This window comes from Pistacia vera, unplaced genomic scaffold (assembly GCF_008641045.1).
Source record: "Pistacia vera cultivar Batoury unplaced genomic scaffold, PisVer_v2 Contig118, whole genome shotgun sequence".
NCBI classification, from domain to species: domain Eukaryota; kingdom Viridiplantae; phylum Streptophyta; class Magnoliopsida; order Sapindales; family Anacardiaceae; genus Pistacia; species Pistacia vera.
The window spans coordinates 1,003,965-1,020,437 of NW_022195226.1; the positions used below are offsets into that span (position 1 = coordinate 1,003,965).

Below are 16,473 nucleotides of genomic sequence, written 5' to 3' on the forward strand. Positions count from 1 at the left end.
TAATATCATAACTCTAATCAATTAAGTAATCATTTAATTATATTTATTAATTATATGATCATACTATAATAGTATAATGTAATGTTATAATGAATTAAGTATCATACTATAAATCTATAATTATATTAAATTAATAAATTTCAAATCATTTGATTAATATACTAATGTTTATAATGGAATGTTATATTGATTAAGTAATATTAATATATAAGGTAATGTTATAATAATTAAATTTTTAATTGTTTATTAAGTAATGTAATAATATAGTAAATTAATAATTACTAATGTTTATAATGTATGTTATAAACTCATAACTAATTATATAATAGTAATCATTTAACTATGTAATGCTATATTAAGTAGTGATCATAATATATAATGTAATATATAATATTATATTTAATTGAGTATTATTAACTATAATAAATGCTTAATTAATGTTTTAAAGTAATGTTATAATAATTAAATTCTTATCATTTAATTAATAGTGTGCTAATGTTTATGTAGAATTAGTAATTACTAATGTTTAAAACATAATATCATAACTCATAATCAATCAAGTAATCATTTAATTATGTAATTTATATTATTATATGATCATATTATAATAGTATAATGTAATGTTATAAATGATTAAGTAATCATACTATAAATCCATAATTTAATATTAATATTATTTCAAATCATTTGTTAATATAATAATGTTATAATGGAATGTTTAATTGATTAAGTAATCATATATAAATATAAGGTAATATTATAATTAATTAAATTTTTAATCGTTTAATTAAGTAAGTAAATATAGTAAATCAGTAAATACTAATGTTTATAAGGTATGTTATAATTCATAACTAATTATGTAATTATGTAATCATTTACTATGTAATCTATAATTAAGTAAGTGATCATAATATATATATAATATAATAATTTATATTTAATTGAGCAATTATTAACTATAATGTAATGCTTAATTAATGTTTATAAGGTAATGTTATATTAATTAAATTTCTTACATTTAATTAAGTATTGTGCTAATGTTTATGAAGTAAATTGTAATTACTAATGTTTAACATAATATCATAACTTATAATCAATTAAGTAATCATTTAAATTGTAATGTTATATTAATTATAGATCATACTATATAGTATAATGTAAGTTATAATGAATTAGTAATCATACTATAAATCTTTAATTTAATATTATAATTAATTAATTTTTAATCGTTTAATAAGTATGTATAATAGTAATATATTACTAATGTTTATAATGTAATGTTATAAATTCATAACTAATTATGTAATTAGTAATCATTTAACTATGTAATGCTATAATTAAATAAGTGATCATAATATATAATGTAATATAATAAATTATAATTAATTGAGTAATTATTTAACTATATGTAATGCTTATTAATTTTATAAGGTAATGTTTATTAATAAATTTCTTATCATTAATTAAGTATTGTGCTAATGTTTATGAAGTAATTAGTAATTACTAATGTTTAAACATATAATCATAACTATAATCAATTAAGTAATCATTAATTATGTTGTTATATATTATGATCATACTATAATAGTATAATGTAATGTTATAATGAATTAAGTATCATACATAAATCTTTAATTTAATATTAAATTATTAAATTTCAAATCATTTGATTAATATACTAATGTTTATAATGGAATGTTATAATTGATTAAGCATTATATTATAATATATAAGGTAATGTTATAATTAATTAAATTTTTAATCGTTTAATTAAGTAATGTAATAATATAGTAAATTACTAATGTTATAAATGTAATATTATATTCATAATTAATTAAGTATTATGTAATCATTTAACATGTAATGCTATAATTAAGTAAGTGATCATATATATATATAATATAATAATATTATAATTTAATTGAGTATATATTAACTATAATGTAATGTTATTAATGTTTATAATGAAATGTTTAATAGGTAATGTTATAATTAATTAAATTTCTTATCATTTAATTAAGTATTGTACTAATGTTTATGTAATAAATTAGTAATTACTAATGTTTAAACATAATATCATAACTCATAATCAATTAAGTAATCATTTAATTATGCAATGTTATATTAATTATATGATCATACTATAATAGTATATGTAAGGTTATAATGAAATGTTTAAAAGGTAATGTTATGATAATTAATTTCTTATCATTTAATTATGTATATGCTAATTTTATATAGTATTATATTACTAATATTTATAATATAATGACATAATCAATTAAGTAATTATTTAATTATGTAATGTTATAATTAATTATCTAATCATACTATAATGTATGTTATAGTGAATAACTATTAAGTAATCATACTATAATTTTTAATGTAATATTATAATTAATTAAATTTTTAATCATTTAATTAAGTTTATACTATGTTTTAAATAATGTTGTAATTGATTAAGTAATTATACTATAATCTATAACGTAATGCTAATTAATTAAATTTCTAATATAAGTCAATTAATTAACTATTTAATTTATGTTATAACTTATAATTAATTAATTAAGTAGTAATCAATTAATATAATCTATAATAATCATACTATAAATCAATTAAGTAATGTTATAAATTATAATTAATTAAGTAATCATTTAACTATAATTAATGTTAAATTGATAAGTATGATATTTAACTAGTATAAATTTATTAATGTTTATCAATTTACTATATAATTAATTAATTATTTATTATAGATGTACTTAGAACTTGATAATGAAGTAAATAACTAAATATATTATTACTCAATCAAATATCTATTTTATTCAAAAATAATTCTTTTAATAACGTTAAAAATGTAAAACACTTTTAATTGGATCATAATTTCAATTATTCACTTAATTGATCAAAACTTTAATTAATGTTTTAATATATTAAAGCTTTTAATATGGTATAATTTATATGTAATAAGTATAATTGTATTCATATATTTATTTAATTAGGTTTTCTAAAAATTTAACTTTTTCTATTTTAAATTTTTTTATATTAAAATAATAGAAACTCCCCCATTATTTACATTTCACAAATATTTATTATAGTCCAGGTTCCAAAATAGGTTCTAAACAGGTTCTAAAAACAGGTTCCAAAACAGGTTCCAAACAGGTTCCAAAGCAGATCCAAATAGGTTCCAAAGCAGGTTCCAAACAGGTTCCAAAGCAGGTTCCAAATAGGTTCCAAAACAGGTTCCAAAACAGTTTCCAAACAGTTCCAAAACAGGTTCTAAACTGGGTACCCCCTACAGGTTCCAACAGGGTACCCTTTTTACAGGTCTGTCCGATTCCGATTCCTGCACATGCAAGAACCGGAACCGGAACCGCACAGTAGCGGTTCCAAAATGGAAACCGAAACCTACCTGCCAGTGCAGGTTCTGGTGGTAGGTTCTGGTTCTTACCCCCGGTTTCGGTTCTACCCGCTACCCGAGCTCACCCTAGAAGTAAGTATTTTTCCTATTTTTTCAGGGAAATGATGCATTAAAATAAAAAGAAAAACAAAAAATCTTCGCTAGAGTGTGGGTTAAAGTTTACTTGAAAATTTTCTAAGGGCACCTAATGAGATTGAAAGTGCTTTCTGGCAGCCATAAAGCAAAAATCAATTGCAACTGAGTTCTTCAGATACTTTCAAAGAAATTAATCCATTATCACAACTAGCTAATAGCATAATCATCTTCTGTTTACTTGAGAAAATATTTCAAACCTTTGTGTTTAAGATTTGATTATATTCTTCTTACTTTATTAGAGATCCTATCCCAGCTAAATTAGTAGGTAATTTAAAGTAATTAAGATTAATTAATTTTTTATGTGAGAAGTCATTTCTGTGGTATTAATTGCTTGACACTTTTTTTTTTTTTTTCTTGAAAAATATAATTGAGAAATTCTGTCTACTTACTAACAGAAATATAACTTGTTTACCAACAAATACGGTCATCACAATAAAGTGAAATTTTTTTGGATAACCATCTTTCTACCATAGTAAAAGATTGAGGATAATACATTTATTGCTGATGTAATGAGTAAAAACTTTTCCACCCTAGATGCAATGGAGCGCAGGGTGCTTGACCTGATCCTGTCAACGAATATGACAAACGGCTAGCCGACCTTATCACTGTTAATTATAATTCTCTGGACGCCTAGATTTTGTGCAGGTTGGCTGGAGCCTTCGGTGCCTGGTGCTGGTACGGGTTGTGGATAAACTTCGCAACTTTTAAAGGGGCAAAGGCGGCAGGCGCAGGCAGGCACCGAACCCATTTGGGGACCTTCCAATATCTGCAAAGAAATTGCACCAAAGGAGAGTCAGAGCCGTATCTGATATCTATCCTTTTCCTATTAATTTATGCAACAGCTAGCCAGCTGTTTCCAACTTTGCTCTAATTCACCCAGTCTGAAACGGCAAGAAACCTTCCAAAATCACCTCTCTTATTCACTTCCTTTTTGTCCATTCCCTCTTCACATAGTCCTATATATTCCTTCCATGCATGCACAGTTGAGACACCAGAAATCTTCACTTTTAAAAGAAACAAAAATGGGATCTCTTTCTTTAATAGTTTTGCTTGGATCTTTAATGGTTGTTTCTGCCGGGAATTTTAACCGGGATTTTGAAATCACATGGGGAGATGGTCGTGGTAAAATACTCAACAACGATGAGCTTCTTACTCTGTCCCTGGACTATTATTCTGGCTCAGGATTTCAGTCCAGGAATGAGTATTTATTCGGCAAGATTGATATGCAGATCAAGCTTGTCGTTGGAAATTCTGCTGGCACTGTCACTGCTTACTATGTAAGTTCATCTCTTTCAGAATTTTGTTGGTAATTTTGTTTGTTTCAGGATACGTGTAATTCATGCGTATGTTTTTGCTAACACTTGTTGTTTCAGGATACGTGTAATTCATGCATATGTTTTTGCTAATACTTGTTGTTTCAGGATACGTGTAATTCATGCATATGTTTTTGCTAATACTTGTTGTTTCAGTTACGCTCAAAAGGAGCAGCATGGGATGAAATAGACTTTGAATTCTTAGGAAACCTGAGCGGTGAACCTTACACTGTTCACACCAACGTTTATAGCCAAGGCAAAGGTGACAGAGAGCAACAGTTTCACCTCTGGTTCGATCCCACTCACGATTTTCACACCTATTCCGTCCTCTGGAATCCCCGACGCATCATGTAAATTAATTAACTTCCATAGTTTAATTCTATACAAACTGACGTGACATAAATTTCATTATGCAAATGATACTTCAATAAAAGAATAAAGGGATAAATTTTACTGACTTTTTCTATTGTTTTACTTTGCCGCATTTCAGTTTCTCTGTCGACGGCACTCCAATTAGAGAGTTCAAAAACCTGGAGAGCATTGGCGTTCCGTTTCTGAAAAACCAACCGATGAGGATACAGTCGAGTCTCTGGAACGCGGACGACTGGGCTACAAGAGGCGGACTTATCAAGACAGACTGGAGCCAGGCTCCTTTCACGGCCTCTTACAGGAACTTCAATGCGGAGGCTTGTGTTTGGTCCTACGGAAAATCTTCTTGCAGTTCAAGCTCGCCTCCTAGAAGTAATTGGTTCACTCAAGCGTTGGATTCCGCCGGCCACCAAAAACTCAAATGGGTTCAAAACAACCACATGATTTACAATTACTGCGCTGACACAAAGCGATTCCCCCAGGGCCTTCCCAAAGAATGCTCAGTTAATTAACGTTTTAAACTATTCGATACATAAAGTTTTATAAGAAACTACAGCTGCTTTTGTTTTACTGCAGGATGTTTTATACCAAATATGTTTAATATTTCTAGAAAAAATATTTAGTTAAATAGCTATCTAATTTGTTGTGTTAATTGAGTTCTTAGCAGTTTTGTATATTTTGAAGAATTTTAAAACATTTTCAATCTAGTTTAGGTGGATTTTATACATATTATAAATCAATTCAGATTAATCGACAAGTTTCGTTAGGTTAATATGATGAAATATAATGATAACGTCTCAATCTCATTCTATTACTTGAAGTAAGTAGGGGTGAGCGGTTCCGGGTACCCTGCATTTTCCGGAGGAATCGAAACCGCACAGTACAGGTTCCCAAAAAAAGGAACCGGAACCGGAACCGCACAATGCAGGTTCTTCAATTCAAGGAACCGGAACCTAAAATGCAGTTTCCTTTAATTTCCAGGGTATCCTATAAAAAATCAATACCCCCCTATTGTTAAAAAATAACAAAAACACTTATAAGTTTACAATACACCCTAACGAATTTTAATTATTCATTCATTTGTGTCCAATGTAACTCATAACCTGTAATCTCTAAGCAACACTGAATTGTTAATCATTTAATTAAGTATTGTAATATTGTTTATAAAGATGTTATAATTAATTAAATAATCATACCATAAATTTATAATATAATGTTTTAATATTGATTAAGTATTGTGTAAATTAGTAAATTACTAATGTTTAAATATAATGTCATAATCAATTAAGTACATTTATTATGTAATGTTATTAATTATGATTATACTATATAGTATAATGTAATGTTATAATGATTAAGTATCATACTATATCTATAATTTAATATTATATTAATTAAATTTCAAATCATTTATTATTACTAATGTTTATAATGGAACATTATAATTGATTAAGTATCATTTACAAATATATAAAGTAATGTTATAATATAAATTTTTAATCGTTAATAAGTATATAATAGTATAGTTTACTATGTTTAAATGTAATGTTATAAATTCACTAATTAAGTAATTATGTAATCATTTATTATATAATGCTATATATTAAGTAAGGATCAATATAGGTAATATATAATGTTATAATTAATTGAGTAATTATTTAACTATATGTAATAATTAATTAATATTATAATGAAATGTTATAAGGTATGTTATATTAATTAAATTTCTATAATTTAATTAAGTTGTGCAATGTTGATGAAGTAATTAGTAATTACTAATGTTTAAAACATAATATCATAACTCATAATCAATTAAGTAATCATTTAATTATGTATGTTATTTAATTAATGATCATACTATAATAGTATAATGTAATGTTATAATGAATTAAGTACTACTATAAATCTATAATTTATATATAATTAATTAAATTTCAAATCATTTGATATATACTATGTTTAATGGATGTTATAATTGATTAAGTAATCTATTATAAATATATAAGGTAATGTTTATAATTAAATTTTAATTGTTTAATTAAGTAATGTAAATATAGTAAATTAATAATTACTAATGTTTATAATGTAATGTTTATAAACTCATACTAATTATTAATTATGTAATCATTTAACTATGTAATGCTATAATTAAGTAATGATCATAATATATATGTATATAATAATATTATAATTAATTGAGTAATTATTTAACTATAATATAATGCTTAATTAATGTTTAAAGTAATGTTATAATTAAATTTCTTATCATTTAATTAAATGTGTGCTAATGTTTATGTAGTAAATTAGAATTACTAATGTTTAAACATAATCATAACTCAAATCAATCAGTAATCATTTAATTTAGTAATGTTATATTAATAATGATCATATTATATAGTATAATGTAATGTTTAATGAATTAAGTATCTCCTATAATCCTAATTAATATTATAATTAATTAAATTTCAATCATTTTATTAATAATAATGTTATTGGAATGTTATAATTGATTAAGTAATCATATTAAATATATAAGGTAATATTATAATTAATTAAATTTTTAATCGTTTATTAAGTAATGTAATAATATAGTAATCAGTAAATTAATGTTTATATGTAATGTTATAAATTCATAACTATTATTTAGTATTTAATCATTTAACTAGTAATGCTATAATTAGTAGTGTCATAAAATATAATATAATAATATTAATTAATTTAATTGAGCATTTTTATACGATAATGTGCTTAATTAATGTTTATAAGGTAATGTATAATTAATTAAATTTCTTATCATTTAATTAAGTATTGTGTCAATGTTTATGAAGTAAATTAGTAATTACTAATGTTAAACATAATATCATAACTATAATCAATTAAGTATCATTTAATTATGTAATGTTAATTAATTATATTATCATACTATAATAGTATAATGTAATGTTATAATGAATTAAGTAATCATACTATAATCTTTAATTTAATATTATAATTAATTAAATTTTTAATCGTTTAATTAAGTATGTATAATATAGTAAATTAGTAAATTACATGTTTTATAATGTAATGTTATAAATTCATAACTAATTATGTATTATGTAATCATTTAACTATGTAATGCTATAATTAAATAATGTGATCATAAATATAATGTATATAATATATTTAATTTAATTAGTAATTATTTAACTATAATGTAATGCTTAATTAATGTTTATAAGGTAATGTTATAATTAATTAATTTCTTATCATTTAATTAAGTATTGTGCTAATGTTATGAAGTAATTAGTAATTACTAATGTTTAAACATATATCATAACTTATAATCAATTAAGTAATCATTTTTATGTAATGTTATATTATTATATGATCATACTATAATAGATATGTAATGTTATATAAATTAAGTAATCATACTTAAATCTTTATTTAATATATAATTTTAAATTTCAAATCTTTGATTATATCTAATGTTTATAATGGAATTTTTAATTGATTAGCAATTATATAATAATAATAGGTAAGGTTATAATTATTAATTTTTAATCGTTTAATTAAGTAATGTAATAATAGTAAATTACTAATGTTTATAATTGTATTTATAAATTCATAATTAATTAAGTATTATTAATCATTTACTATGTAATGCTATAATTAGTAAGTGATCATAATATAATTAATATAATATATTATAATTTAATTGAGTAATTATTTAACTATAATGTAATGTTTAATTAATGTTTATAATGAAATGTTTATAAGGTAATGTTATAATTAATTAAATTCTTATCATTTATTAGTATTGTACTAATGTTTATGTAATAAATTAGTAATTACTAATGTTTAAAACATAATATCATTCAATCAATTAAGTAATCATTATAATATGCAATGTTATATTAATTATATGATCTACTAATAATTATATTAATGTTATAATGAAATGTTTAAGGTATGTTATGATTAATTAATTTCTTATCATTTAATATGTATTATGCAATGTTATATAGTAAATTAGTAATTACTAATATTTATAATATAATGACATAATCAATTAATAATTATTTAATTATGTAATGTTATAATTAATTATCTTCATACTAAATGTAATGTTATAGTGATTACTATTAAGTAATCTACTATAAATTTTTATGTAATATTATAATTATTAATTTTTAATCATTTAATTAGTTTATACTAATGTTTATAATAAAATGTTGTAATTGATTATAATTATACTATAAATCTAACGTAATGCTAATTATTAATTTCTAATTTAAGTCAATTAATTAACTATTATTATGTTTAACTATAAGTTAATTATTAGTAGTAACAATTAATATAATGCTATAATTAATCATACTATAAATCAATTAAGTAATGTTATAAAATATAATTAATATAATATCATTTAACTATAATGTAATGTATAATTGATTAAGTATGATATTTACTAGTATTAAATTATTAATGTTTATCAATTATAATATAATTAATTAATTACAATTTATTATAATGTACTTAGAACTTGATATTGAAGTAAATACTAAATATTATACTCAATCAATATACTATTTTATTCAAAAATATTCTTTAATAACGTAAAAATGTAAAACACTTTTAATTGGATCATATTTCAATTATTCACTTAATTGATCAAAACTTTAATATTAATGTTTATAATATTATTAAAGCTTTAATATGGTATAATTTTATGTATTATAATTGTATTCATATATTTATTTAATTAGTTTATTCTAAAATTTAACTTTTTCTATTTTAAATTTTTTTATATGTTATAATAAACTCCCCCATTATTTACATTTCACAATATTCATTATAGTCCAGGTTCCAAAATAGGTTCTAACAGGTTCTAACAGCGTTCCAAAACAGGTTCCAAACAGGTTCCAAAGCAGATTCCAAATAGTTTCCAAAGCGGTTCCAAACAGGTTCCAAGCAGGTTCCAAATAGGTTCCAAAACAGTGCCAAAACGTTTCCAAACAGGTTCCAAAACAGGTTCTAAACTGGGTACCCCCTACAGGTTCCAACAGGGTACCCTTTTTACAGGTTCCGGTTCCGATTCCGATTCCTGCACATGCAAGAACCGGAACCGGAACCGCACAGTACGGTTCCAAAAATTGAAACCGAACCTACCTGCACAGTGCAGTTTCTGGGTAGGTTCTGTTTCTTACCCCGGTTTCGTTTCTACCCGCTACCCGAGCTCACCACTAAGTAAGTTTTTTCCTATTTTTTCAGGGAAATGATGCATTATAAAAAGAGAAAACAAAAATCTTCGCTAAGAGGTGGGTTAGAAAGTTTACTTGAAAATTTTCTAAGGGCACCTAATGAGATTTGAAAGTGCTTTCTGGCAGCCATAAATGCAAAAATCAATTGCAACTGAGTTCTTCAGATACTTCAAGAAATTAATCCATTATACCAACTAGCTAATAGCTATAATCATCTCTGTTTACTTGAGAAAATATTTCAACCTTTGTGTTTAAGATTTGATTATATTTTCTTCTGACATTTATTGAGATCCTATCCCAGCTAAATTAGTAGGTAATTTAAAGTATTAAGATTAATTAATTTTTTATGTGAGAAGTCATTTCTGTGGTTTAATTGCTTGACACTTTTTTTTTTTTTTTCTGAAAAAGAATATTGAGAAATTCACATATATTACAAAGCAAATAATGGTTACAACTTTCTGATTCCAAAAGATATTTTCATTTATTTTTCTGCAAGTGCTCTGTTTTGGTCCTATTTAAAATACCATGCCCTGTCTCTTAGAGTCCTTATTTATTTTTAATTTCATCAAAACATGATGGTTTTTCTTTAATTCATGGATTAAGCAAAAGCATTACCTTATATTTGTGTTTAATGTATTGACTAATACTAGTACTAATAAATTTGTTGAGCAAGTCTATGAAGTAAAGAGATCCCGGAGAGACTTTATTGAAAGAAAGAAATAGCATATCTAAACCAAGTCATTTTAAATTAACACAAGAGTTAGTCAGAGATCTTAATTTATTAAAATTTGTTTTGCAGATAGTATCGTTTATTATTATAAACTACTCCTGCGTAGGAATTTTGAATGTATTACTTAAAGATAATGAGTTAGAATCATTCATCGTTATTAATAGGGGTAGCCACTGGAACCTCTCCCCCCAACCAATAGTTCTAGGTCTCAGGGATTAGTTGAGATGCACTTAAGCTGGTCCGACAACGCAAAAAAGAAAATATATTATTATTTATGAGGTTTTTACATACTTTTATGAGAAACTTTTTTTTCTTAAAACAATTTTAGGAGATGTTTTTGATGATATGTTATCTTTATGGGGGCCAACAATTTCTTTATAGACTAGCGGATATGTGAATATTATGGGAGATCTGTTTAGGTAGATCGGTGCTTAATCACCTAACCCATTGATGCATTAACAAGTGTATTACGAAGCTCTTCTTGTCTATCCCTGCTAATGTAGGTTTTGTGCTAAAATTAATATCTTTATCTTTTATCTTTCAAAAATATTTGTACACTTTAGAAAGAATGATAGAGTTTCGAATTTGTGCACTGAGGACGTGATAAATCCTGACTGTTGATTATATTAACTTATAATGAATCATGGTCAAGATTTCGCCACGTCATTCAGTGTACAAATTCGGTACATACCTTTCGATAATTGTAGCACTACTACTTTAGAAAATAATAGTTGCTGGATGGAATCTATAAGTAGGAAGCTACAATAATATTCAAAGTAGCATATTTTATTTTAATAATGTTTTGTCTATAATTGAATCATATAAATAGATAAAACAAAAGACAAAATATATTTTATATAAATTTTGTGTAATTTTGTCTGTTTATATGATTCAATTGTAAATATATTATTGCTCGTATATTTTATATGATTGTAGAACCCAGATAACCAACAAACACCAACCTTATCATGAGTCATATAGTGATGATACTTCCAAGATTTGATTCATGCATATCACCCCACTATAGCTATACATCGGTCCATCACGCTTACTTCACAATCTCAATTTTCTTTACCTACCAAAGAAACAAAACAAAATTATATCCTTAAGAATCTTAGGTTCTTGTTGGTAAAATTTTAAAATTTTGATTTAAAAATTAAAAATTCACCATAGAAATTAAAATATTACAAATTGTGGAGTTGGTGGCCGATATATGAGGATCATGATTGACGAATTCTTGAAATTTTGATTCTTCACTAAAAAAAAATTATAATTTTGGTGGATATTTTGATTTATTTATTTGTCCTTTTGTTATGTATTGTTTGGCAATTGGCATTGAATGTGAACAACTACTCAATTAAAGTTCAAACGACTGATGTCTATATTTTGTAGACTTTATCAAGGGTTTTTCAGTCATTTAACTTGACACGTGGTATCATCTGATGGGAAGTAAGTGGATATTTAACCCCCTTCTTTCTATATTCTTTCTAATATATTTTAGTATGATAACGATTTGAAGTAGAAAGCTATTGTGTCTGTTTTAAATTAATTAAATAATTAACTTTAATCAAAGCTAAACTTTATCTAAAACTTTTCCTTGACTTTTCATCTATATTAGTTAGATTGAGTAAAATCTCAAACTAACACTTAGGTCCTTCACTTTCAACTGTTTAATTTTTTTATTAAATGTCTAAAATACCCCTAATCTTGTTTTATGTAGAATTGTAGATGACATTAAATATTAGCAGAATTAAAAAGAAAAAAAAACCTATTATGCCAATTTTTTAACATTAAATTAAACATACGTACACATAGAAAAAGAAATTAATAATCGAGAGTACTTAAATTTTTATGAAAAAAATCACCAAGTATACTTGGTCTTTATAATTTTGAACTGTTAAAAAATGTTATTAAAGGTCTAAAACACAAAAATATTAAATTAAACTTTTTGTACAAATGCTTCAATAAGTTGTTTCTACTGACTAGGATCAAAGTGTTACTTGTAGATTTATTGGACCTAATTATCTTAGGCCAAACTTCAGTGACCACAATTCTTATAAATACAAACTCAGAGGAAGAGCCATGCACTTTCATGAATAATGATTGAGTGCCACTCTTTCAAATTCTAGAACGTTGATGGTGATTTTCGGTCCCCCGTAAGCTGTGAACTCTGTAAACAAAACCAAATATCTCTTACTGTGGTGGGAAAGAACCAGAATCTCTATGAGCAGTCAGTCTAAACGAACAACTCTTGTTCTCAAGTTTTCGAATTCGTTTGGTGAATATAACCTTGACAATGAGGCGGCTCGCTCCTTCTTTCATTTCATTTGGTTAATATATATTACGCGTTTGGTGACAAACCATCATTAAATGGTCCATTTAATTTATATTTGTTAATCAATTAATAATTTTTGTAGTTTATGATGATCACACAGCGAGAGCCAGCTATTCACCGTCTCATGTTTTTCTCTCATCAACTTCAAGACCCACCAGGATCCTTCATACACGCAATTAAGTTTCCCTTCTTTGGTCAATTGTTTAATTAATTTTACCACTTTTCCTGCTATATAAACCGTTTGCATATTCATCAGTTCCAACAAAATATCAAGGCTTTAGCTCAATCCATGGCTTCTTATCTAGCAAAATGCAATCATTTTTATGGTTTTTGCTATTTCATGCTTGCTTCTGCTAATTTCTACCAGAATTTTGATATCTTGGGGAGATGTCGTGGGCAAATTCTCAACACACGGTGAACTTCTCACTCTTTCCCTGGACAAAGCCTCAGGCTCAGGTTTGCAATCCAGAATGCGTATCTATTCGGAAAGATCGATATGCACCTCAAGCTTGTCCCTGGAAATTCTGCAGGCACTGTTACTGCCTACTACGTAAGTTGCTTTTATAATAATACAGTAATTGTTTCAGTTGATTAAAGGGCTACCATCATCATCCTGACGCCTAGACATTTTTGTGTTGCAGTTAAATCAGAAGGCTCAGCTTGGGATGAAATAGACTTGAATTCCTGGGAATTTAAGCGGTGATCCTTACACTCTTCACACTAATGTATTTAGCCAAGGCAAAGGTGACGAGAGCACGTTCCATCTCTGGTTTGACCCGACCGCTGATTTTCACACCTATACAATTCTCTGGAATCCTCAACGTATTGTAAGTTTCCACTCATATTCAATCTTGATCACGTTTCTTCTTTGACCAGGAACTGTTCATTCTTAACTTGTTCATTATCTTTTTCAGCTTCTATTGTTATGCACGCCCATTAGAGAGTTCAAGAACTCTGAGTCAGTTGGTGTACCTTATCTCAAGAGCCACCCGATGAGAATCTACTCAAGTCTGTGGACGCCGATGACTGGGCGCCGAGAGGCGGCTCATCAAACTGACTGGTCACAAGCTCCTTCACAGCTTCTTACAGAAACTACAACGCCATTAATGCATGCGTCGGTCTTCCAGTTCTGGATCTTCTCTTGCAACTCATTCGGATAATGGCAACTCTTGGCTCCGGAGGAACTCGATAACACAAACCAAGAGAGACTCAACTGGGTCAGAAGAATTACATGATTTATGATTACTGCAAGGACACAAAACGATTCCCCCAAGGCCTTCCTGCAGAATGTGCAGTCAATAACTTATCTTAGATGGAGTGAAATATTGATGTGTATGACATCGTTAAATATTGTTTATAGCTCTTTCATTTTGTGTAATTCAATTTTTTTATGTTGCAGTTCTTCATTTTGTGTAATTTTGTGTAGCGAAACAATATGTGAATCATTTTTTTATGTAATAATTAAATGCATGCTATATACGCTCATAATAAATTAAGGTTAGCTCTTTTCGTGAATAAAATTAATTTGAGGTTTTATACAAATTGGTGTTTTCATGCATATTATTCTAAGTAGGGATGGCAATCCTTGTACAAATAATACATTTACCATACTTACTCCATGTCCCCCATAATATTAATTAAATCGATTATTAAGATAATAAAATTAACATCTTATACCTAGTATATATTCTAATTAAAAATCACCTGTAACATATTATATTAAATTAAATATAAACCATCATCATCGTATTGTGTTACATATCAAAACCAACAACTTTGAACAAATGATTGCAAAAATGGAAAATATAAAGACTGAATTATACTCATTTCTTTAGTTAAGCTCTTCTTTGTACACAATTTTTTATTTTTTATTATTTTTTTATCACTAGGGTATCTAATCAACTTGTGTATATCTCAACTAATCCTCCGAAACCCTAGAACTATTAACCGAGTAAGAGTCCCCATGACCACCCCTTTATATAATGTATTACAAAATAAAAGGTGTTTATATTATATTATTATAATAGGGAGCAGGGTGAGAGTACTAAGCTCATTTCAGTTCACCTTATTCCCAAAAATAATTGATAGAATTTGAGATGGGCCTGACTCATCACCCAATAAGGTCTTATTGAATGGGAGAATTACACTCTCTTATAAACCAGTAGGCTTGAACATGTTTAGTCGGTGCGAGACTCCAACACTCCCCTTCACAGTCAAGCCTATATGTTAAGTCATGCCTGTTACTGGAGGTAGTTGTTGGCTCTAACTCCTCATCCGCTGGTCAAATACTCAGCTCAACTGAACCTGGGCCCTAATACCATGATAGAATTTGAGATGGGTCCGACTCCTCACCCAATAAGGCCTTGTTGAATGGGAGGATTACCTTCTCTTATAAACCAACAGGCTTAAGCATGCCTAGTCGGTGTGAGATTCCAACAATAATATCTTTATTTTGCCCCATCTAGAGGTGGATCGGGTCCCAACTCAGTGGAGCATTTTTCTCATCCTTTAATCATAAGACATATAGAGTCAATTTCATTCGCCTTATTCAAGAAGAATTTATTTATGAAATTTTTAATTGTTTACTTAAAGAAAACATAAAAAAAAAAAAAAAGGTTTATAGTTTGAATTACCTAAAAAAATTAACATAAGAATGATCAAGTGAAATTTCTAAAAATTTTAAAGGGGTAAAATAATTTTGATGTTTTAAAACTTAAAAAAAGCTGGCGGGAGAAGCTTTTAAATTTTAGGCTTCTTAATGTTATTCAATATTATGTGTATGTCTTTTTTTTTATTTGTTTTATTTGCTTTTGTTTTTTAGTGGCTGGGTGTGTTCTAGGCTAATTTTTACGCATTTCGACTAATCTTCTGGGTCTTCGAAGTTAACGATCAGATATACTCTCTAATAACTATCCCAGATAGCA

The 16,473-nt window shown here is 26.2% G+C and overlaps 1 protein-coding gene and 1 pseudogene across 1 annotated transcript; both read left to right on the forward strand.

The window, feature by feature from the left end:
- The first annotated feature begins 4,213 nt into the window (after positions 1-4,213).
- On the forward strand, positions 4,214-5,899 carry LOC116109304 (probable xyloglucan endotransglucosylase/hydrolase protein 23). Its single transcript, XM_031395546.1, has 3 exons — positions 4,214-4,833; positions 5,026-5,219; positions 5,360-5,899. The coding sequence occupies exons 1-3, from the start codon at positions 4,390-4,392 to the stop codon at positions 5,748-5,750; spliced, it is 1,029 nt and encodes a 342-aa protein (XP_031251406.1). The 5' UTR covers positions 4,214-4,389; the 3' UTR covers positions 5,751-5,899.
- An 8,131-nt stretch (positions 5,900-14,030) lies between these two features.
- Positions 14,031-15,069, forward strand: LOC116108782 (annotated as a pseudogene).
- The last annotated feature ends 1,404 nt before the right edge of the window (positions 15,070-16,473 follow it).